Source organism: Simochromis diagramma, unplaced genomic scaffold (assembly GCF_900408965.1).
Source record: "Simochromis diagramma unplaced genomic scaffold, fSimDia1.1 OVJJ01000596.1, whole genome shotgun sequence".
Classification (NCBI taxonomy): domain Eukaryota; kingdom Metazoa; phylum Chordata; class Actinopteri; order Cichliformes; family Cichlidae; genus Simochromis; species Simochromis diagramma.
The window spans coordinates 7,357,765-7,381,391 of NW_024387245.1; the positions used below are offsets into that span (position 1 = coordinate 7,357,765).

The following is a 23,627-nucleotide window of genomic DNA, read 5'->3' on the forward strand; positions in this document are numbered from 1 at the left end:
GTGGCTCCAAAGCAAGTGCAAACAACAGGGGAGAGAGGGGGCATCCTTGCCGCGTTCCCCTACCCAGTGGGAAGACATCCGAGACCGAGCCATTAACCAAGACCCTTGCAGCTGGGGCCCCATACAGCAGTTTGACCCACTTGACAAATTCAGATCTCAAACCAAACCTGTCCAAAACATCAAATAGATACTCCCACTCCACCCGATCAAATGCTTTCTCAGCATTCAAGGAGATCGCGAGAGCCCTACAATTGGTGTTCTGGGAAAACTGCGCAATATTTATGAGTCGGCGGACATTGGAGCGGGAGTATCTATTCTTGACGAATCCCGTCTGGTCAGGCTTTATCAGAACCGGAAGAACCTCCTCCAATCGTCTGGATAAAACTTCGGACAGAATCTTACAATCCACACTAAGTAGACTTATAGGTCTGTAGGATGTACACAGATCCGCAGGTTTATCCTTCTTCAAAATCAGGGATATATGGGCAAGGTTCAGGGTGGGTGGAAGCACGCCCCTCTCAAGAGATTCTGTATACATTCCCAACAAAGGACCCGCCACATGTCTGGCCATTTTTTTATAAAACTCTGGCCCAAACCCATCAGGGCCCGGGGCCTTTCCACCCTGTAAAGATTTAATCGCATCCAAGACCTCCTGCACCCTGATAGGGCTGCAAAGATCCAATCGACTTCTCTCCGACAGTACAGGGAGGTTAACAGTGTCAAGAAACAGTTTCCTGGCGTCTACAGTATTTTGACACTCAGGGGAATATAAATCTTGATAGAACTCTTCCATTATTTTGCTGATAAGTTTAGCCTCAAACTGTAAGACACCTGCCTTATCTTTTAGAGAGGGTATTGCGTAAGAGCCCCGTCTCCCTTGGGCAAGTCGGGCGAGCAAGCGTCCAGGTTTGTTACCCGATTCAAATAATCTATGCTTTGCATAGAATATTGCAGTTTCCGCTTTCTGAGTCAACAGTTGGTCCAGGGCCGATCTAGCTGCATCCAACTTCCGAAGCACAGAAACAGACGAGGATTTCTTAAACTCCCTCTCCAAGTCAGTGATATCGCGTTCAAGCACTAATTGTTTGGCCAAATTGCTCTTCTTTTTTGCCGAGGTAAAAGAGATAATAGAGCCCCTGAGAAACGCCTTACCCGCCTCCCAGAGAGTAGAGGCACTAACCCCCGGTAAGTCATTTGTAGAAAGATAGAGTTCCCACTGATCTTCCAAATACCTTACAAATGCAGGGTCACTAAGGAGAGCTGGGTTTAGCCGCCAATGTCTAGATGAAGGGTCATAATAAGGAGGTGATAGCTCCATTGCAACTGATGAGTGGTCTGAAAGCGCACATGTGTGGATCAAACAGCCCCGAGTTCTGTCAAGGACAGATCCAGAAACAAACATGTAGTCAATTCTGGAAAAGGAAAAATGGGGGCGTGAGAAGAATGTGAAGTCCTTCACATGTGGATTACAAACTCTCCAAGCATCAAAGAGACCAAGATCTGAACAGAGGTCCGTTGTAGCCTTTGCCATTTTTGAAGATGGTTGAGATTTTGGTGGATTATAATCAGTTTCAGGATTCAAGCCACAGTTAAAATCCCCACCAATTATTACATGGTTCGGACACACAGGGGAGGTTTTTGCCAGAAAATTTGAATAGAACGATCTATCGAAAGTATTTGGTGCATAAACACTTCCCAATAGAATTAATTCCCCATATAGAAGCCCAGTGATCAAAATAAATCGTCCGTCCGTATCCCTTACAATAGTATGTAGAGTGAATGGTAGATTTTTATGGACCAATATTGCGACGCCTCTACTTTTAGAGTTAAAGGAGGAATAGTAAATTTGTCCCACCCAATCACGTTTGAGTTTTAGGTGTTCGGAATCTGTGAGGTGAGTCTCTTGCAGTAATGCAATCTGCACTCTATCTTTTTTGAGTAAGGAGATTATCTTGCGCCTCTTAATGACGTGGTTAATTCCCTTGACATTAAGAGTAATAATTTTAGTGTTACTCATTGCAAAAGTAGTCTGTCATTGGACTAGAATCGTCAACCCAAGGCAAACAGAAAGAGCCATCATAATAAAAGACATGTGAAAAACTTAACCCATGGTCTGAGCCCGCCGCGCTGACATGAACAAAACCATCACAAAAAGATGGCAAAGGAACCTTCACCCACACAACAAATTGCATACAATAAAAGAATTAAGATAAACGTCAAGGTATCACGAACTAAAAGCAGACAAACAAGAGACAAACAAAAATGAGAATGCCACCCACCGGGTGGTGTTACAAGCCCAGTGCGGCCAAAAGAAGTTTCACTCCACGGGAGAAAAGGAGAGAGAGGACAAGAAAAAGAAAGAGATAAAAACAAAGCAAAACCCCGCCCCCGCTCCCCAAACCTGAATGGAATCGGGTTACTGTCAGTTGTGAGTCAAAATTAGAGACTGAGCAAACAATTAGGCCATTTTCCCCGTCAAACCGTCACTTCCTCCTCAAGCTGCGTTAAACGCTGCGGACTCAGGCGTTCAATGACACGGTCCAAGTTAAGTCCGGCAGTGCCACAGTTCGTACGGAGCAAGCATCTATTAATCCAGCGCATTGATGAAGCTTCGTGCATCTTTAGGCGATTCAAACTTGTGCTCATTGCCGTTGTGAGTCAGCACAAGCGTCGCCGGAAAGCGCATCCTAAAGCGGATGCCCTTGTCGATTAAGGCACGGCAAGAAGCATTAAATCCCCGTCGTTTCTCACGGATCGCGTAAGAGAAATCCTGATGTATGAAGATCCGCTGCCCGTCGTGGTGGAGGTCGGGGGTCGCTTTCACCGCAGCCATAATCCGCTGTTTATCTCCGGAGTTGTGGAGCTTGATGATCACCGGCCTGGGGTGAGCACCCCGCGGGCCGAGGCCCCGGTGTGCACGGTCAATTTTAATGCGGGCTTTACCCGCGGAGCTGTGTCCCAGCCCGAGTGTGGCAGGCAGCCAGGCCTCAAAAAACTGAGTAGGACTCTCCCCCTCCACACCTTCTTTCAGGTTAATGATGCGAATATTGTCGCGCCTGCTGCGGTTCTCTAAGTCGTCCAAACCTTTTGCCATAATCTTAATCCTCCCCTCCGCTTCAGCCAGCCTCCCCGCGAGGTCAGTCACCCCATCTTCCACATCTGAGATTCTCTGCTCTGCCTCCGTGACGCGTTTGGAGACGTCTCCCAGCGAGGACGAAATTTTCTCCAGCGTCCCGGACAGCGCAGACAGTTTCTGGTCAATTACCTCACTGATGCTATCGGTCACCTCACGAACGAGAGTCGCGGTGTCCACCGGGGGCGAGGACTGGTCGTCCATTGCTACTAGCATATCAGTTTGGCTAGCATTGTTCATCACGACGGCCGTGGTCTTCCGAGATTGTATCTTCGTCTGCTTCGACATTATTTAACTTCCAAAAAGCGTATTTAGGACTGCTGAGTATTCCCAAAGCTCTCAGTCACTAGTTTAGGTAAAAATATAGACAGTAGTGCGCATTACACTGTGATAAGTACAGGTGGGAGCGGGAGCACAGTGAAAGCACGTCTTCTAGCCCACCATATTCACCGGAACCTCCCCAGATTTTCAATTTTATATCAGTTTTAATTAGCTTTTACCAATTGTTTGCTAGTTTAGTTTAGTTTTTATTTTTTGAAAATCCTTAGTTTCAGTTTAGTTTCGATTAGTTTCAGTTATAGTTTTAGTTGTGTTTGCAATAATTAAGTGTAACAAAATCCCAGTTTCATCATATCAGTCATTCTCTTCTGCTTATCCTTGGGTATGTTGCTATTCCAGCTACCATACCCTGCACCCTGGACAGGTCGCCTGTCTGTCGCAGGGCTAACACGCAGAGACAGACAACTCACATTCCCACCTGTGGGTTCTTTAAATAAATAAAGGCAGATGAACAACCATTGATACCAGGCAACTATAAAATGTATATCTTGGCCCCAATGAGACTATTAACTCTTGCAGCACCGGGTGTTCGTAATTTTGGTTCATGTGAATTGATAAACTAACCTAGGTAAGCTAGGTTAGCCTTCTTGTGTGAGCTTTTCAAGTGCACTTTAAGGTTTGTGGGATTTTTTTCCCCTTTAGAAATGTCCCTCATAATTTGTCTCTTTCCACTACAAGACACTTGCTTTATCCAATATGGAGTGCCAGGACTGCCATAATGAATTATTTAAATACACCATTAAATAATTAATTAAATGTGGCAATAATTAATTAAAATTGGAAGCTGCATGGGCAGCGTTAACCCCGCCCCCTGAGTTTGACGGGTGAGGCTGACAGATAAAATTATTTCATGATGAGAGCCAGGCGCCAGGACTGCCAAAATGAAATAAATAAATATGTCATTAAATAATTAATTAAATGTGTCAATAATTAATTAAATGTGTCAATAATTAATTAAAATGTGAAATACATAAATAATTAATTAAATGTGTCAATAATTAATTAATTACATGTGTCATAACTATTTATTTAATTAATTAATTCCAATTTTAATTAATTATTGCCACATTTAATTAATTATTTAATGGTGTATTTAATTAATGCATTATGGCAGTCCTGGCACTCCATACTCCATAATCCAAAACACAGTCATATTCAAAGTAATCCCAAATTGGACTCTGGCGCATTCTCCCGACTTTTCCTGACATGATTCTGCGCATGGACGGAGCAGCAACACAGACGACTCGACTAACGTACTGCCACCTGCTGGCATAATGAGACAGCAAGAAAAAAATCTGGAAACTAAACTTCATTTTCACCCTTGACTATTGTAGGACACGCACACATCAATGAAAACTAAACACATTTTTGCTATAAATTCAGTTAATTTTAGTTAGTTTTGTGAACACTCATTACAGTTTTAGTTAGTTTTCCTTTTTTTGTTTTTATTTTTATTTCCGTTAACGAAAATGTTTTTTCACTTCGAGTTTTCGTTATTTCGTTAGTTTTCGTTATGATAATAACCTTGTCTGTAGCTCTGCTCTAAAAGAACATACGTACCTGGGCCCGCCTACTATGCTTGCAAAGGTAAAATGATTGGCTAGAATCCAAAGCGTGTGACATCTCAGGAAAGAAAAGCACCGAAATAAAGCACCGAAATGTGCGCTGCTTTTCGGTCTGGTTACTATCGTTTATGTCAGAACTGGTGCCATAATGGCACCGGATACCGGTACCCATCCCTAATTTTAACTTGATTTAAAGTGATTGTGTAATCCACATGAAACACCAGGTCTGGTAACTTCTCTGACAAATATCACAATAATTAGTCTTATTGTCAGTCCTCATGTTGTTGCTGATTGCTGCAGACCTGTGTCTTTTGGCAGCAACAGCTATTCTGAAGTCCAGGGAATGGGTGAGTTAGGATGTATATGGAAAACTGAGTGAGAGATTCTGCCTGCACTCTCTTTAACCAAGGCTGCAGCTCTGCCTGCTTGTTCTTCTTCTAACTCAACCAGCTGACCGTAGTGTCAGTGTTACGTCTGCTTTCAAGAAGCAAACAGAAACACAGCTCTAGTCACATGTGTTAAAACTGCAGATAACATTTAAAGCCCTCACTTCTGCTTGTTTTAACAAGAAGAAGGAGAAGATTTTGACCAAAGACTTCAGAATGATATAGGTTAATATAGATGAATACATAATTAGTTTTACTGTGACTTTCATATATATAGCAGTGAATCAGAATGAATAAAGCTCAACTGATCCTTTCATTTACTTAATATGTTAAATGTCTATTGAAAATGTAACCCTACTGGTGCAGCGCTGCTTCTGCTTTGTCATTACTCTACATGCTGTATCCTCACTTCCTCTAGGCACATGGTGCTAACTCGGTTCCCTACGCTTACGGGACTGGTTAGCACTCCCCCTGTGTTGCACCCTTGCTTCAGCCTTGCCAGCTCTGCTTCTTGTGATGCCTTCACAGAACAGCAGACTAGCTTCATGGAACCCGGTCCCTGCAGCACACAGGCCAGAAGCAGCCTGGGTAAGAATGAGCACAGAGACAATGGTGGGGAGAAAAAACCCACGAGAAAAAAAGTCATCTAATTTAAGAAAAATATCACATTTTAAGGATTCTGATCAATAATGGAGTGTGTGTAAAAGAAAATGTCTTAGTGTCTCAGAAGTTTATTCAAAGGAACACAGTAGATCAGTAGTAACTGAGTTGGAATCGTCTGTCTTATGCATGGTTATAAATGTTTAGCCTTTGGTCACAGCAGACTTGCTGCTCAAAACAGCATGTGTTTTGCTCTGCTGTTAGTCAGATATTAATACTATCAAATGCATGCACTCACATGCTTGAATGGCACCTTTGTTTTTCATTGTCATTTATGTTGGTGGCATTCTGAGCTAGGTCCTTTAGACTAAAGGTCTCCTCTGTGTTTCATATCATGGGATAGAGTTGGATTAAAGGGCTAGTTGACTTGCAACTTTAATCATTTATTATCTACAAGCCTGCAAGAAAGTGGAGTTCTTTACATAAGATGAGGAGGCCTTTCATAATCTAAACTTGTAAGAGGCAGCACAAATAAAAACAATTGCTAAATTACACATATACTTCCCGAAATGGAGCTGTGGGCTTGTTTTTGTTTTCTGTTCTTTTGTGCACTTTTTCTTATCTCCTCAATCACCAGAACGGACACAAATGTTTGTCACCAGTCGGTTGCTAGAAATGGGATTCTCTATGAGACATATCTACTGGGCCATGGAGGCAGCAGGTACTGCTTTGTGTAGTGTGTCTGATGCCACAACATTTTTGCTTCATGTGCTTTATCTTCTTAATATCTGTCCTTTTACTGCGTGTTTCAACCTTCCTGTAGTATCTAAAATAGGATAAGTGTCGTTTTGATTGAGAAAATTCTTTTTTCTTTGATAAGAAGTTCAGTTTTCTAGTTTTGGGATTTTTGTGTTGCTGTTCATTGGTGGACATCAACTGAGACTTTCCAGTTTTTCAACTGGGTTTTTGTGAACAATCCACACCTCAGTGGCTCCCCACCTTAGCATTACAATTTACTGATCGGTTTAAGATTCTCTTTACCACTTGTAGAAAAGTTTTTGCACAGTTCACTTTCTTTAATTTGCAGTATTTCATAAAAATCTCATCTTCACAGAAGATTTGCATTGTTAAAAATGGACCAATTCACAATATTTTGTTCTCATATGGTACACATACATTATGAGCATGTAAGCAACTTAAAGTATGCGAATATTGTCACATTTTTGGCACCACCTTTTTTTTTCATCTAAATTTTAGACCTTCACCCTTTATATCACAGATTTCACTCTCTTGTCACACCTGCGTGTGTCACATGTGCCTGGTGATCTCAGACTATAAACAGTAGTGGTCGCATGGTGATGTCTGACATGAATTAGCAATTCAGCACTCTGCGATGCATCTTTTCCTTTTGAACTGACAGTTCAACTTCCCTGTGGTTCCCCCAGATGTAGCAGGTGACTTGGACTCACAAACCATTGAGGTGTTGGCCAGCTGGATGCTAGAGCACCCTCTGACTGAGGAGCAGCAAGTAGCTGAGTCACCAAGACCAGAGGGGGCTCCTGAGACTCCGTCCCCAGATGGGCCAGAGACAGTTCAGTGTCCCGAGCGCCCCACCAGTCACACCACTGAAAGGTGAGGGATCCAATGAACATACACTCAGCACATTCAGTACATTTAATGAGTACACTGACAGCCTCAGTTATTTCATTTACAGCCTGTTGCCCGGGCTCGACTGGATTGAAAGGGAGAACTTCTTGGATGTCCACCTCACTAGGAACAGACCTCCTCCGGCCCGGCGGCGACGCTCAGGCCCCACTCAGAGGACCTCGTTCCGAAGGGCAGGTCAGACACAGAGGAAAATCAAAATGAAATGCAAAACATTTAAACTATGTTCAAAGATCAGCTGCGGACAACAGTTCCTTTTAATATATTGTATTTTCAATTCTAACAAAACTTTTTATTTTCAGACTTGCCATCACCCAGCCCCCTCCCCCAGTTGTATCAACAGCACACAGCTGTCAGTGATTGGCCGGAGCAGGTAGAGTTTCACCCTTACTCTGCTGAGGAAGAGTCAGAGCTTGGCTACATGGATGATCCATACCATGAAGAAAGTTACGAGGACCTCCTCACCCCTTCATTCTTCAGCTTGGAGAGAGACACACTGCAGATAGTGGAGGTGACACATAAGCACTTAATGTGCATGAAAAAATATCATTTTAATCTATCTCAATCTCTTTAAAGACTTTAATAAATATAAGTGACTGAATTGATATGCAAACTTAGTCCAGTTAAACAAAGATTTGACTCTTATGCTTTTTGACAGTCCAAGTCCACATGCATAACTTTTTAGGCTCTTCTCTTACTGTCCTTACATGCATTTTACTATGCCCCTTTTAGGCTGGAGAGGAACACAGTCAGATGGTTAAATGTGAGCTGTGCAACACCCTCACCTTGCAGTTTAACAATCACATAAAGCGACGACACCCAGGCTGTGGGCAGAGTGCTGCACGTAAGGGCTATGACAGCACTGGGGCCTACGTGGATGTTTGGTTCAAAGGGGAATGTGGCTCCAACTTCCCCTTCTACCTCCTCTGCAGCACCTGCAGGGAAAAGTACCTGGCTGCAAATGCAAGCAATCCAAACTCCAAATATGAAAGGTACAGGAGATAATGTATAGATGGGAAATGGTAGACTCATAGAACATGCTCCACATGTATTTTGGATTTACTCTTTTTCTCACTTTTCATCATTGTTGTGTCCTACTTTTTGCTTTAGGATTAAAGGCCTGACATCAGATTTAATTGGCCAGATGGACAGCACATCTGATGGTATGGAAGGTATTTTTTATCTAACGTGAGGTACAACAGAACAATTATCTTTGACTTTATAATGAATATACAATATGAATGGTCCTTCTGCTTGTGTAGATGACTGGGAGATGAGCCACCAAGATGAGTATGACACAGAGAAACTGACAGGACTGGAAGATTTTGGGCTCCTGCTCAGACCACTCGGTTTGACTGAGAAGAAGTTGGTACCAGACCCCATTGCCTTTACAGAGCCAGATCCACTTGGAGCGCTAGTTTACAGTTCAGCTTGTCCTTCAAGAGCACCTGTTCCCAAAGGTATTATTTCATTTTGTTTTGTTATACAAAGAACCAAGTGCTGTAAGTTAAAACAGAATTACAGAACCTTGATGCATAAAATGATGTCTTTTAAGAGGTACAGAACTGAAAAACAAAATGATAAAAAACAAAAATGTGTCTGCAGACTTGTACATAAACTGCCAGGCATTCACAAAGAATCAAGCCATAAAGACTCAGAAGCTTACTGTCCACTGTTTTTTATATTTTGGTGAATGGTTTGCTAAGTTTTTCGACTTGTAACACACGCCCACATTCCTTCTGTGCATGTTGGCAGCAAGACCCCAGGATCAAAACCTAGTTTTATTCACTGCTGGGTGGTGATTCATCGCTCACTTATCATAGCGCGACATCTGAAACACAAACAGTACTTCCAGCTGTCTATTTGGATCTAGGATTGTGAATATCTTGCACACCCACACTACATAAGTGTTCTTAGGTTTTACCGTTCCATTCAAAATCATGTTTTTCCTTTTAATTAAAATGTTTTTACGTATTTCTTCCCAATAGGGAATGCCCTTGTCGAGCAGAAGACCTCTTTGAGCCTCGGACAGCAGGCAGTATCACTGAGGGACTCTCATGATAGACTGAAAGCATTAAGGAGAGTCACATCCACAGCCCAGATTCTGCTTGCTTACAGCATCGTGATGAGAGCGCTGTCCCAGACTGCCTCAAGGTTAGTATGATTATAAAATCAACAACATTTTCTGTATTCTTTTTTAACATTTATTCTTTTGCTGAGTGGTTTCATGAGTCCTTTCCTATTGTCATCTTCAGTGCATCAGTGAGTAGCCAGTCTAATGGACTTGAGTCCTTGGGTCTGGCAGACATCCGTATTCTGGTGCGTTTGATGACTTTAGCGGCAGGTGGCAGGGCTCACACCTGCGTGGACGGTCGGTCCAGTATGAGAGGGCTGGCGACAGATGGCAGCAACTCCACCTGCCTCACTTTTCTTACCTCAGCCATTGGCAGCGTGGTGTCCCACAGTCCTACTGCTTACAGAGAGCTGGTGGAGATATGCACTCAGGTTAGTTTTCTCCTGTCAGTCTGCTGATTATAGATAATTCAGGTTTCTGAGTTCTAAAAGCTTGATAAAGTCATGTGATCTTGTTTAATATTCAGGTTCAGTTGAGTCGTGTGTGCAATTTTGGTGTGTAGAAGGTTTAAGTAATTATAGCCTCCATGGACATCCAGTAAAGGATGTCCTCTTTAAATCTTTATTGATGATCTAGCTGAGTGTGGTCTATAGATAAAGATAACTCAAGTTATACGAGAAAAGTAAAAAATTAGTGTCCCAGTATTTTGCATGAGTCACCGGAAAACGGAAAACAAATACAAATGCTAATAAACTTAATCCTAATTTTTTTATTTCATAACTACAACACTTTACTCTTGTTTGACTGAACACAAACATCAAAACAATATTTGTTTATTAATATGGTTTGCCTGAACTTCAAGTAATTCTAAAAACGTGAACGTATGTTTAACGTTATTTCTGTTAGGACCTGATGGCAGCAGCTACAGGGGTTAATATTGGAGCCATCAGTGACCCACAGCAAAGAGCATGCCTGAATGCCAGCTTAACAGCTGCAAACCCGGGAGCCCAGCAGCAGAGGGACTATCATGACCAGACGCCGCCAACGTTCCTGGTCACACAAAGTCTGGTGTCCCTGCTCACTGAAAAGAGCCATCACTGTTACACCCCAGACAAAGCTGAACACGAGACTAATGGTGAGAGAGAGAGCCTGTTTGTTGTACTGGATGCACTGCGTGTAATGATTTAATGCACTGTTACTAAAATAGCTCTCCTCTGGCTCAGATGCAGGAAACCAGGGGGGCTCTTCCTCTTTGACTCCCTCCTCTTTGCCACACCTCAGTGCCAAAGTTGGCCCTCTGGAGCTGGCAAATGCATTGGCAGCATGTGTCCTCTCTGCTCGGCTAACCAGTAAACACCGCCAGTGGGCAGCACAACAGCTGGTGCAGGCTTTGGCTGCCACAGGAAGGGACAGTTCTCATCGACCTCAAACATACAGCGACTTGGCTGGTGACCTGCGGAAATGCCCCCTTAAGAGACTGGAAGGACATTATAACAAGGTGAGTCATATGTGCATCCTTTTTTTGTTGTTGTTTTTTTTGTGTGTTGTGTAAGATGTGTTTTGTGGTTTGTTTTGCTGGAAAGATTGAGTTTTAATCTTCTCTATTACCATAGGCCTGTTGCTAAAAAAAAAAAAATCCACCACTTAGAATATAAATGATTACACTCACAGCTGTAACTATGACTTTATAATACCTTATACTGCTTGGGATCTTGCATTTCCCAGGTAAATGTGAAGTATATAGTAAATTGAGTTTGCATGTTCTCCCTCTGCCTGTGTGGGTTCACTTCCAGGTACCCACATCAAAGACATGCTCAGTGGTTGATTAGTAATTCTGTCTCTGTGTGTTAACCCTGTGATGAACCTGCCTCTCGCCCTGTGATAGCAGGGATAGAGTCGATCCTCTTGTGGCCCTGAATTAGATAAGCAGTTAAGAAGATGGATGAGTGGATGTAAATTAAAAGTACATTTACACTGTTTCTCTTCTGTTTAGGTGGCCAGCTGTTCCTGGAGCAGTGAGCAGAGTTTGTTGGCTACATGTTCTCAGGACAAAGTGGTACAGCTATGGAGCATTAGCCACAACACCGTGGAGCTACAGACCACCTTCTCCTGTATTACCAGGTTATACTTTTTTGTAGTTTTGCATTTTATACACAGATTTCTCATTTTAACTACCAAATCTAACAAAGCCTTAATTTACATTTCAAAGTCTAATATACTTGCTCATAAAGTTTTAATTATACTGAATGGACTGGTGTTGCTGTAACGTGTCCTTTTTCCCATTGATACTTGCAGTAAGACAGACCGATCAAGCAGTGAGAGGGCTGGCAGATGTCATCTCATGTCTCCTGTGTACTGGAGTACAGGGGGGAACTTTTTGGCTGCCCCCGAGAACAAACACATCAACATCATGAACATTAGAGGTAGTTCCTACAAGTCTTTTGTTTTTCAGATTTTACAGTTACTTGCAGCTAATAATAAAAACGTAAAATTTATATTTATGTTCTGTAATAATGTCAGATTAATGAAGAACTCTTTCTTTCAGTACTCTTTCAGTACTCTGCATTTTATTATATCATAATAATAAAAAAAAAAATAAAGAATTAAATTAATAGAGAAAATGTAGAGAAAATTCTCACTTTCTGCAGATGAATATGACACGACTGACAATATCAAGGCACATTATTCTGTGACCTGTCAAACAAAAACACAGACTTTAGCCCATGTGACTGTGTTTCTGCTGCTTTTTAGGATCGCTCTGTCACGTGGAGAACCAGGGTTCTCGGGTCACTGCTCTTTGCTGGGCTCAGGCCTTCAGTTTGTGGGTGCTTGACCAGTCTGCAGCCTGTAAGAATAGACCCGCTGAGAGCCTGTTGGTGGGACGGTTGGATGGCTCACTGTGCTGGCTGCAGGTCACAATGCAGGAAACAGACCTGCTTGTGAGGAGCACTGAACTCACTGCCTGCCACAGGAACGAGGGTAAGGAGAGTCTTACACGCAACTGTTGCTGCTTAAAAACAAAGCTGGTGACGAAAATTGAATCAATATATTAACAGGTGTTGAATCTGAGACACAGCTAAACTGTTCCTGCTTTAATGCTATGCTAACTGCCTGCTTGCTCTAAATTCACAAATATAAATTATGAAGACTTACAGACTTAAGAGTGATATCTATCAAATATTCTTAGTAAACTCTCATCATGCAGAGACGTGCAATAACCTCATATGTCTTCTAGCTCCCCAGTGTGTAGCCTGGCACAGTGAGGACAAAGCGTTTGCAGCGGGCTATCCCAGTGGGAAGATCCTGTTGTCCACAACAGAAACTTATGAGAACGAGCAGCCCGTAGTGCTGTCTCTCTTCCAGGTTTGCCATCCACACTCACTCTAACTGCGATGTATTAGTGAGCACTGCAGAAAATTTGGTCTCGATATTGTGGCAGTTTTATGGGGGGGGTTCTCTTTTAAAAAAATATAAAGTCATCTGTCATGTTTTTTCTCTCTTGCTGTGCCACATGATTTCACTTTCCTAACATGAGATGCTTACTGACTGCTCATCTGCCCTGCTCTTTACGATATAGGACAGCGTGTGCTCCTTAAAGTGGGACCCCACAGGACACTTGCTGCTCTGTTTGGGGAGGTCAGAGGTAGTAAAGGTACTGGGACGTTCTGGGAGCTCCTGGGTGACCCTCCACAATCTCTTCCACACCAGTACTGTTAACATTGCCGAATGGTGTCCACTCCCTGGAAGAGCACCTGATCCCAGACTAATGCTGGCCGCGTATGTTTAATACAGTTTTGTAACATTTTAGAGAAGAAGAAGAAGAAAAATTCATGTAGGTTTCATGCTGATCATTGATTTCTGTCTTTCTTCTGTGCGGTTCGACAGAGGTTGTCAGAATGGCTCTGTGTATGTCTGGACACTACCACAGGGGGGCACTGTTGTATCGTTGCCCAGCATGTTGAACAGCCAGGACAGAGACACTGAGACCAAGGTGAGTTTGGATCTGCTGCTAAAGCTCTTTGGTGCTGTTAATTTTATTTCGTTGCTTTCATAAAGTCACCTGTTTGTGTAACCAATTTTATCTTATGAAATCGTCTTTCTTCTTCTCTTTACAGCAGGATAGTGCAAAGTGTGCATTTGTACTTCATGGCCACATTATGGCCGTGAAGTCCCTTTCATTTTGTTCCAGTGGATTAGCTCTAGTGTCTGGCGGGATAGGGGGTCTACTCAACATCTGGTCCTTACAGGTCAGAAAAAAAAGATTATTTCTGTTTGCCTCTTAAATTAGTGCCAACATCCCTAATTATTAAGTCCATCTGCTTTGTGTCGTAACGAAGGAACTGCTTGCCGTGATTCACTGCAAAATTGTAATCCATGTGTTTCTTTCTGCTTGTTACAGGATGGTTCGGTGCTACAAACTGTTACCGGTTTGGGTTCAGCTGTCAGCACTACGTGGATACCAAACATGGGGGTTGCTGCCTGTTTTGGAAGGTCAAAGGTAATATGAATCACTCAAAGCCCTAATGTGTGGCTAGTATATCTCATTTATTTCTATATTTATAATAACGTTAACATCTATAATCATTTTAATTCCCTCAGTGCTGCTTGGGTAAAAATATCTGTTCTGTCATTTCCCAGGATGTTTTGTTGATCTGCTGCACCCCTGACTGGATCAACCAAAATCACGTGCTAGCTTCCTGTCGTATGGTCCTCAGAAGCCAAAACGTTTCGGGTCTAAATCGGGCACCTTGTTTGGCTGTCTTCCTGGAGAGGCTGCCCCTGCTGCTGCAGGAGCAGTACAACTATGAGCGGGTAATTTATTTAAACTGCATGTTGAAGCTATATTGGAGCTGTTTCATGTTCTACAACTGAGACATGACTTCGAATGTCTTCTCTGCAGACCCATGTGGGAGCTGGCGACCAGCTCGTCCACAGTGCCTTCTTGCAGAGCCTGGCCTCCTTGACAGTTGGGTTGTACTTGGAGAAACACCTGTGCTGTTACCCACACCCGCCACACCACACTTACCCCGATGCTCACCCCTGCCCTCCAGAGTGGACCTGGCTAGTCACTTACGCCACCACAGTGCGCAGCGCTGAGGCTATAGCCAGTGGCACTGCCTTCCCTGAAGCCTTCATTGTTTCAGCATTTCAGGATGTGCAGGACAATAAAATTGCCAAGGCACTGGTGAGCAGGGACATTCTGTTTGATGCTGTTGCTTTGTCTCTATTATATTATAGTCTCTCTTGTATTGACTTCTTGCAACTTTATGCTCTCCTTTGTCCTTTAGGACAATAGCAAGTGGAGTTTCAGGATGGATGAGCAGCTGATGTCGTGGGCCACCAGTAGACCGGAGGTAATAGTTGTGCCATTCTTAAAAACAATTCAGGTGTGAAGGAAACGAAAAAGACAAACATTAGGCTGTTCGATTGACTGAAAGTGCTGTGTGCCCTCCTGTGTCTCTAAGGATTGGCAACATGGGGGAAAGACTGAGGTGTATCTGTGGGGCAATGGACGTTTCGGGCAGCTGGCTGGAATGGGAACCAATCTTATGATGCCTACACTGGCACCCTCTCTGTTACAGACACAGCAGGTACTGTTTCACTCAGGGTGCAGTCTTTGTTCCTGATTGCTGCTCTTTTATAATGCTACTTCACTTTTTTGGGCGATTCAACTGTCTTTCAGGTTGTGTGTGGTCAGAACTGTACCTTTCTGCTCCAGTCCAATGGGACTGTACTGGCTGTAGGAGAAGGACAATATGGCAGACTGGGCCAAGGGAATTCTGATGATCTCTATGTTCCAACTATTATCTCTGTTTTTCAAGGTAAAGTATTCCCAAAGGGGGTAAGAACCAGTCGGCGCTGGTCTGCTTTTGAATCTCTCAGTGTTTTGGTTTTTTGTTGGGGGTTTTTTGTCCTCAAGAGATTGGAAGGAAAACTAGTTTCCTTGTAGTACTGCAGTTGGATGTATTCGCTTGTAATTAGGCCTAACTGTTAATTTCCTCTAATTTGTAAATTTGTATCAGTCTAATTTACACTTGTCTGTGGGCAGGGTACGTGGTGACACAGCTGGCGACATCTTGTGGGTCAGACGGACACTCGATGGCCCTGACTGAGACTGGGGAGGTATTCAGCTGGGGAGACGGAGATTTTGGAAAACTGGGTCATGGCAGCAGTGAAAGACAGAGGAAACCCAAACAGATAGAGGCGCTGCAAGGAGAAGAGGTCGTTCAGGTATCGAGGAAGTCTTTGCACCAAACTTGTCATGTGATATTTTAATGTTTTTTTTCAATAAAGCTAATCGTGAGTTTATTGTATTTTATTAAATGCAGCCACTGTTTGATTGCAGTGCTTCTTACTTTGTAGCTTTAAAAAAATGAATATTTTCAAAGTTCACTGACTGAGTGAATTTAAACACAAATATTTGTTGACATAGATGAATTAAACACAGCTTTGCTTTGTTAGCTCGCTTGTGGCTTCAAGCATTCTGCTGTGGTTACAGCAGATGGGAAGTTGTTCACCTTCGGTAGTGGTGAATCTGGCCGTCTGGGTCAAAGGTCGACATCTAACAAAATGCTACCTGAAAGGGTGGCTGCACTAGAGGGATATCATGTTGGACAGGTAAATCATGGACAGCATTGGCTTTGAATGTAAAAGACTTTAAATGTCAATTTTTATACTGAAAAAAATCAAACTTTGGTTACATTTCTCAGGTGTCATGTGGTCTCAGTCACACTTTGGTGGTGTCTCTTGATGGCATGGTTGTGTGGGCATTTGGAGATGGAGATCATGGTAAATTGGGAACTGGTTCTTCCACAGCAAAATACTACCCTCAGGTAGGTCAGCGCTACCAAAGATTCACTTTTAGGAATCCTGGAAGGACAAAAAGTTTATGTTTGTGTTATTTTTTTTCCTGTTTGTAGAAAGTTGAGCAACTTTGCAATAAGAGAATTAAGAAGGTCTGTTGTGGAACTCAGTTCTCTGTGGCCTTGGCCTGTGATGGACATGTCTACACATTTGGTCAAGGTACATTTTACTGTCAAATTCAAACATGTTATGTAAACCCAACAGTGTTTGCATTATTGGTTGAAATATTGTTTGCAAGCTTCCCTAAATCCCCAAAAGTTGATTCTGTGCATCTGGATGTTTTCAGTGGGAGACTGAAAATGCTTCCTTACCTGAATGATTGAGCGTACATCAAGACAATTTAAACTTCCTGCTACCAAGGAAACTAAAACTTACAAAAAAAATTGCATTACTTTTTTCAGAGCGTGTGATTGGCCTGCCGGACTCCATGCTGAAGAACAAATCCTGCCCCCAGGTGGTGCCGTCCCTGGAAGGACTGTTTATAGAAGACATTGCTGTGGGCTCTGACCATGTGCTCGCCATGTCCTCCACTGGAGACGTCTATGCCTGGGGCTGCAACAGCAATGGACAGGTAATCGGCGTGCTCTGAAAATGACAGGCTGTGCTTACATTGCAGATTTTAACATCTTGCCATGTTGTGTTTTAATGCGTGTGTTCCAGCTTGGCCTTGGGCACGCCAACTCAGTGAAAGAGCCCACGCTTGTCGCAGCCCTCCAGGGTAAAAACATCAGGCAGATCTCTGCTGGCCGCTGCCACAGTTCGGCGTGGACCACCCCCTCTACCTCGATGAAGAACTCAGGTACAGACACATACGGCGTTACATTGCACACACTATGATGGATGAATGGGAACACACCTGGTACTGCATGTTTTACTTTTATCTCCAGGTGGCTCTGGAAATTTCCAGTTAGGCTTTCCACAGTCAGTCCCTCCTCAGTACACCACTCTGAAAGACTGTAGCCCTGATGTTCTCAGCATGCGCCTCAGGGTACTCTACCACTTTTCTGATCTCATGTACAAATCTTGGAGGCTGCTCAACCTGGACACCAAAAATCCGGTACCTGTAATCCCCTTTTTTGCTCTTTTTAATGTGTTAAAAGAGTAATAAATACTTCCTGGCAATAATTGTGCATCTGTTCCTTTTTATTGTCCCTTCCATCCTTATATGCAGGTGTCCACTTCACGCTATAATTCAGGAACAACAGCCATTATACGAGGGGAGCTCAGAGGCCTTCTATCACCCAAGGTCAACACTCTGCCTCTTGTGCGCTCGATTGGCAGAACAATGACCCAGGGCAAAACATATGGGCCTCAGATCACTGTAAAACGGCTTTCCACAAGGTAAGAATGACCATGACATTCAGCGTGTTGGCAGCATGTGAATGTCTTCAGGAGCCAGCTGGTGGAAAAACAGGACTTGGCCAGAACAGCTTGCTGTGTTTCCAATTGGCCGGCCAGGATTAATAATGGAATTTCAGGGCTTTTGTTTGGCACCTTTGTTGTTTTGACCTGTTACTTGTTCTGTGTGCCCATTAAAACCGTCATATTCCCTCACTCTTACTCCTCTGCAGAGGGCGTTCGAGCAAACCCATCTTCGTGCAGATCGCAAAACAAGTGGTGAGCCTGAATCCTCTGGAGCTGCGGCTGCCGTCACGAGCCTGGAAGGTCAAGCTGGTAGGAGAGGGAGCTGACGATGCTGGCGGAGTGTTTGATGATACCATCACCGAGATGTGCCAGGTGGGGATGAAAGCCGCACATTAACGTCAGCGATTGCTAATAATGCAGGCTGGAACGTTCTTTACTTTAACTGATAAATGGTAATGTGTTTACACCAGGAGCTGGAGTCTGGTGTGGTGGATCTTCTGATTCATACTCCCAATAGCTTTGCAGATGTGGGCAGTAACACTGACAGGTGCACATTTAAAATAAAAAAATAAAAACATTTCTGAGTGTTTTAGAAGTGTAACAGAACACACAGCCTCGTGTACTAACTGAGTATCTTCACAGGTTCCTGCTTAATCCAGCGGCGCATTCGGATGATCACATGATCCAGTTTCGCTTCTTGGGTATCTTGATGGCAGTGGCCATGCGCACTAAGAAACCTCTGGACCTTCATCTGGCTCCTTGGGTGTGGAAACAGCTTTGCTCGATGCCACTCGGGGGAGCTGACTTGGAGGAGGTGGACCTGCTCACCTACCGCAACCTCCAAGGCATCCTTCACCTCGAAAACAGTGAAATCACTGAGGACAATTTCCATGTGGTAAGATATTGTGTGAACTGGGTTATTGCAGAATGAATTAATATTAATGTTTCCTTTACGGCTTCCTCCTGAGCTTTGTGGGTTTTTTTTCCAAGTCCTTTATTTCTCAACCCTTCACCTTATTCCCATTATTATTCCTCTGTGTTATCTCCCTCTGAAGATGATCCCACTGGATTCATTCATGGCCCACAGTGCAGATGGAAGGCTGGTACCTGTAGTTCCCGGAGGTCAAAACATCTCTCTGACCTTTGGCAACCGGACTGAATATGTGGAGAGAGCTCTGGAATACAGACTGCATGAGATGGATTCCCAGGTTTGAAGTGTTGTGGGATGATTTGGCTGTGACTGGCAAAAATGTAGTCAAGTGTTAACATGAAAAAAATGTATCTGAGCATGCAGCCTGCAATCATACTGATCAGGTCGCTTATTTTATGCCTATAGTTAAGAGTAAATGTTTCATGTTACAAAAACTTTTGAGTAGAGTTTTGTATTTCATTTATTTGGTACATTTTTGTTTCAGTTCAGTTTATTTGTGTTTGCTTGTTTCATTTTAGTTTAATTCTGCTTCATTTTTTGTGCCCCGGTCTGCCCGCCAGCTTCCATTAGTGCTCGCTGCTCACCCTGTTTGTTGTTCTTGTTGTTCTCGTCCCTCAGAAGTATCAAAGCTGAGCTTGTTCTGTTATGTCCAGGTGGCAGCAGTGAGAGAGGGCATGTCTACCATCATCCCGTTGCCCCTCGTCTCCCTGCTGACGGCACAGCAGCTCGAGCAGCTGGTCTGCGGCCTGCCAGAAGTCTCCGTCGAGATGCTAAAGAAGCTGGTGCGTTACCGCGATATCACCGAGAGCCACCAGCTCATTTGCTGGTTATGGCAGAGCTTGGAGGAGTTCACGAATGAGGAGCGGGTGCTTTTCCTACGCTTCGTCTCTGGCAGGTCCAGGCTGCCCTCCAACCTGACTGATATCCCGCAGAAGTTCCAGATCATCAAGGTGGACAGGGTAAGGAGATCACAACCAGGTGACGAAGCTGGTTACATGAACAAATACCAAGAGTAAGATTATTAAGGTTTACTTTTTTTTTCTCTCTGCTGCTCATATTTAGCCCATCAACGGACTTCCAACCGCTCAGACCTGTTTCTTCCTTCTTCGCCTGCCCCCTTACACGAGCCAGGCCATCCTCGCCGAGCGCCTGCGTTACTCCCTTCACAACTGCCCCTCCATTGACATGGACAACTACATGCTGACTCACAACACCGACCCAGCAGACAGCTCTGACACCGAGGACTGAAGCAGAAAGCTCCAGACTCCAACGGGGTGGTGAATGTTTTTCTCCGATGCCATGCACATTATGCACTGAACACAGATTTTTATTCACCAGACTTATACGGTTGTGCTGTTTATATGTTGGTTAATTTAAAGATATGCGTAGATCTGAGTTTCTTTTCCAGCTGTGACAGATGTTGTAATTATTGCAGTGCTTATTCTGAATCAAAACTACTACAGGGAAAACAGTAAGATTTTTAAAAAAAATCTACGTGAATAAGCCACAGTTAAGGAGTTAAGGTGCCTGTTGTTTGAAAATGTGTAATAATTTATTGACCTCTGAAACATACTGTAATCAGTAAAACTGTAAAATAAAGAGTGTTTAAATAAGGAATATGTTGTCTAAATAACATTTTCAAGTTGAAGTAATGTAGGAATAAAAAACAAAAGATCAAATGTACAGATTCAGATTTTGAAATGCACATATGATGTATTAATTAAGTGAAAACAAACTGGTTTACACTGGTTACCACTGGTTTGGTTTAGTGTCTTATGTTTGTTTATCTTTGTTGTCTTTAAATGCACTTTAAAAAGTTTGGAGATCAGTACAAATGTTAAATGTAGATGCAAAATATAATGTGATGTGTAGAATTGACATATACCATTTGCGATAGAATTTTAAAGATAAAAAGACATTTTCTGAAAGTTTGATCTTTAAGAGAAAATCAGAGGTCCAGAGTAAAGTGATATTTAGAATCCCCATATATTCCCTGTAAAAAGCTCTATATGGGAATATTATCACTTTGAGCTTCAGATCAATTTATTGACTTTGAAGAAAAGGTCAGAGGTCAAATGTGAGATGATATTTTAAATCTTTAAACAGTACTTTCTATATGTTGACAATACCCACCAAACTTTAAGTTATAAGGCTTTTTTGGGTAAATTTTTAATCAATAAATAATTTAACTGACATTGAACGTTTGTGGATGCAAGTTGAATTTTAATAGCTTTAAATCCCTACAGGTTTACGTTTTATCACAATTCATCCAAAACCTTTGGAGCTGTTTACAGGCAGAGTGTTACGCATGCACGCGAATGCCACCAAAAACCAAACCTCTTTGGTAGCAGTAAATATCTACATATGCCAATGCAATATAAAGCAAGTACAAATAAATAAATGGATACAAATACATACATCCATGATTGTGATTGTGAGTTATGTAACCTATTCCAAGGTAACTGACTGACAGCTCTGCTAAACTGCACTGAGACCGATGTGTTTAATCAGATTAGATTATTAGATTAGGATAACAAACTTCATTTTTTAAACAGAATTGAGAAACAATTTCCACCGCCCGTTACAAGAAGAACTCCAAAGCTCTGAATAAAGCTACACATTTGTAACAGAATCTAGCTGAAAACACAGTTTCAAGTGTAGTCAGTCAACTTTCTCTAAAACAAATAAATCCTGTGAAGAATTATGGGGCATTAAAAAAGTACAGTAAGAAACAAAAAGTAGTTCCAGTGAGGGTTTCTGCTGAAAATGATGCACCTAAAAATATTTTTATAAAAATCTTCTTTAACTGTTTATCACACAGAAAATATTTTTTCTGTGTAAGGCCCAAATATCAATGGCATCAAACTGGTTCGGTCATTACAACAAGACAAGAGTCCAGACAAGTTAGTGACTTAAACTGTGTTTTCAGCTAGATTCTCACAATACTAACTGTAAGCACGCTGATCTCTGGCCATTTGTAATAAATAGTGAGAAAAACGGTGCCACTATAGAGGATGGTGCATCTGTGTCTGCGTGATGAACCAGTTTTTCTTAGGACAGAATAATCTCTGGGATAAAGATGATGTGAAGTAAACAATAAATGTCAATGGGGGAGCTAGAATACTAAAATGTGTGCTATTTCCTGCAGTCATTTCTATTGCAAGCTAAAACACAAGTAACTCAAAAGAAACACAAAATTACTGATTGCTCTCACATTTACTGGTGCGCTAGCGGATGGTCATATTAAACCCGCCCACAGTTTCAAACAATTGAGCTCAACATGCCCGAACCTCTTTATTTTTCAATTTTTAAATGTTTGGTCCGTATGATGTCAGTGAGAGTAGATATCCCTAATTTGGTCATCACAGGCACACAGCCTTGGCTGTGAACACAGACAGTTGGTTGATTGAGCAGCATCACCAAAGCTGCTTCATTAAAAAGTCCAAGAATTAAAAACAAACAAACAGCTGGGAATGAAAGTGTAATGGTTCCTTTTAAAAGTGTTGGCAAGGTTTATGGACAAAGCACACCACAGCCCAGGTATGGTAGGTCCAGGTATTGTTTGTTGCATGTTTACTAGGCTGAGTCAGTCTGCTTCTTCAAGCAAACTGGCCACAGTGCCCTGAAACAAGTCCAAAATTTGGACAGGTAGGTATTAGATTGATGTAGACAGGATAGATATTAGACTGCAAGACATAACAGAGACAAGTCACTATAGGTCAGATTGGAGATGGATGAATAACTCAAGGGGAAGCAGACTTCATGACTCTCAGAATTCAAAAGTAAAAAAGCAGAAAATAGCTGACAGATTTGCGTGATCTGAATTCTTCCACCTTTGCAGAAAATAATGCGTTAATGTGGGACTGCATACGAGAATAAAAAACAGATTGAAAAAATATGGTCATTTCTTTCATTTTCATTTGCATTAACGTCTACTTGAGAAAAAAAATAACAGAGAAAGCAACAGCTTCCCGATTGTACAAAAAAAGAGATCTTAATCCGGTTCCCTTGGGTCTAATGTTGTCCTGAGTCAGCACAGCTGGTGCGTCTGCAATCTGTCTGTGCTGGTGTGAGGTACGTCTGCTCTGACCTTATTACCCATCTGTTTTCCCTGTGTGCTGTGTGGCCAATAAGGCACAATTCAAGTCAGCAGCCCTGCAGCTGAGAGGGGGAGCGTTTCTCATGAGAAGCCTCGCCAGATATAAATAAAAGCGCCATCTATCAACATAACAGGTCCGCAAATTTGAGAAGGCAGGGCAGGAAAAAAACACAAACCAAAAAAGCACCAAGGACTTGTTTCACAGATTTGCTGCAGTTGTACTACTCTAATGGATATTCCTGTGTGGAGGTAGATGTCATTTCAGGTATTTTGTATTTAATTCTCTTTGCAGATGGTTGTAGAGGCCGGGGTCATTTAGGGAAACCCAAAAGGACATTAGACTACAATAAGTAATCACAAATGAACATATCCTGTCTGGAATTACAAGCTGGAACAATGTAATCTTAGCCAAAAGGGGATTATCTGGATATGAAAGGTACTCTGAACTCTGTGCCGAAAGAAACAATTTATCTTACTATATGTTATAAACCAAAAAGCTAAAACATGAAAACTACTGGCAGGTAATGTGACATAATTGGAAACTGGTTCCTTGCTTAGATAACTCAGCTAAACTTTGCAAATGCAGGACAGTGTGCCCCCATCCAC

The 23,627-nt window shown here is 42.5% G+C and overlaps 1 protein-coding gene across 7 annotated transcripts in view; it reads left to right on the plus strand.

Moving 5' to 3' along the window:
* Window positions 1-21,343, plus strand: part of LOC120714021 (probable E3 ubiquitin-protein ligase HERC1) — a 51,732-nt gene extending 30,389 nt beyond the window's left edge. For 5 of the 7 annotated variants that reach the window (XM_040000008.1, XM_040000013.1, XM_040000011.1 and 2 more), the window contains exons 42-80: window positions 5,842-6,011; window positions 6,661-6,744; window positions 7,469-7,655; window positions 7,723-7,865; window positions 7,991-8,199; window positions 8,421-8,680; window positions 8,799-8,851; window positions 8,951-9,148; window positions 9,677-9,842; window positions 9,944-10,193; window positions 10,669-10,897; window positions 10,986-11,260; window positions 11,756-11,883; window positions 12,058-12,185; window positions 12,514-12,741; window positions 12,998-13,125; window positions 13,340-13,539; window positions 13,648-13,753; window positions 13,878-14,009; window positions 14,162-14,260; window positions 14,401-14,574; window positions 14,663-14,947; window positions 15,051-15,116; window positions 15,228-15,353; window positions 15,446-15,584; window positions 15,812-15,993; window positions 16,225-16,380; window positions 16,473-16,595; window positions 16,683-16,785; window positions 17,028-17,197; window positions 17,287-17,425; window positions 17,514-17,683; window positions 17,798-17,967; window positions 18,198-18,363; window positions 18,462-18,538; window positions 18,634-18,886; window positions 19,047-19,199; window positions 19,576-19,881; window positions 19,985-21,343. In XM_040000008.1, the coding sequence (XP_039855942.1) occupies window positions 5,842-6,011; window positions 6,661-6,744; window positions 7,469-7,655; window positions 7,723-7,865; window positions 7,991-8,199; window positions 8,421-8,680; window positions 8,799-8,851; window positions 8,951-9,148; window positions 9,677-9,842; window positions 9,944-10,193; window positions 10,669-10,897; window positions 10,986-11,260; window positions 11,756-11,883; window positions 12,058-12,185; window positions 12,514-12,741; window positions 12,998-13,125; window positions 13,340-13,539; window positions 13,648-13,753; window positions 13,878-14,009; window positions 14,162-14,260; window positions 14,401-14,574; window positions 14,663-14,947; window positions 15,051-15,116; window positions 15,228-15,353; window positions 15,446-15,584; window positions 15,812-15,993; window positions 16,225-16,380; window positions 16,473-16,595; window positions 16,683-16,785; window positions 17,028-17,197; window positions 17,287-17,425; window positions 17,514-17,683; window positions 17,798-17,967; window positions 18,198-18,363; window positions 18,462-18,538; window positions 18,634-18,886; window positions 19,047-19,199; window positions 19,576-19,881; window positions 19,985-20,170 (6,517 nt within the window). In that variant the 3' untranslated portion in view covers window positions 20,171-21,343. The remainder of the gene's footprint in view (window positions 1-5,841; window positions 6,012-6,660; window positions 6,745-7,468; window positions 7,656-7,722; window positions 7,866-7,990; window positions 8,200-8,420; window positions 8,681-8,798; window positions 8,852-8,950; window positions 9,149-9,676; window positions 9,843-9,943; window positions 10,194-10,668; window positions 10,898-10,985; window positions 11,261-11,755; window positions 11,884-12,057; window positions 12,186-12,513; window positions 12,742-12,997; window positions 13,126-13,339; window positions 13,540-13,647; window positions 13,754-13,877; window positions 14,010-14,161; window positions 14,261-14,400; window positions 14,575-14,662; window positions 14,948-15,050; window positions 15,117-15,227; window positions 15,354-15,445; window positions 15,585-15,811; window positions 15,994-16,224; window positions 16,381-16,472; window positions 16,596-16,682; window positions 16,786-17,027; window positions 17,198-17,286; window positions 17,426-17,513; window positions 17,684-17,797; window positions 17,968-18,197; window positions 18,364-18,461; window positions 18,539-18,633; window positions 18,887-19,046; window positions 19,200-19,575; window positions 19,882-19,984) is intronic. The other 2 variants (XM_040000012.1, XM_040000014.1) reach the window with 2 other exon arrangements.
* Window positions 21,344-23,627: the final 2,284 nt, after the last annotated feature.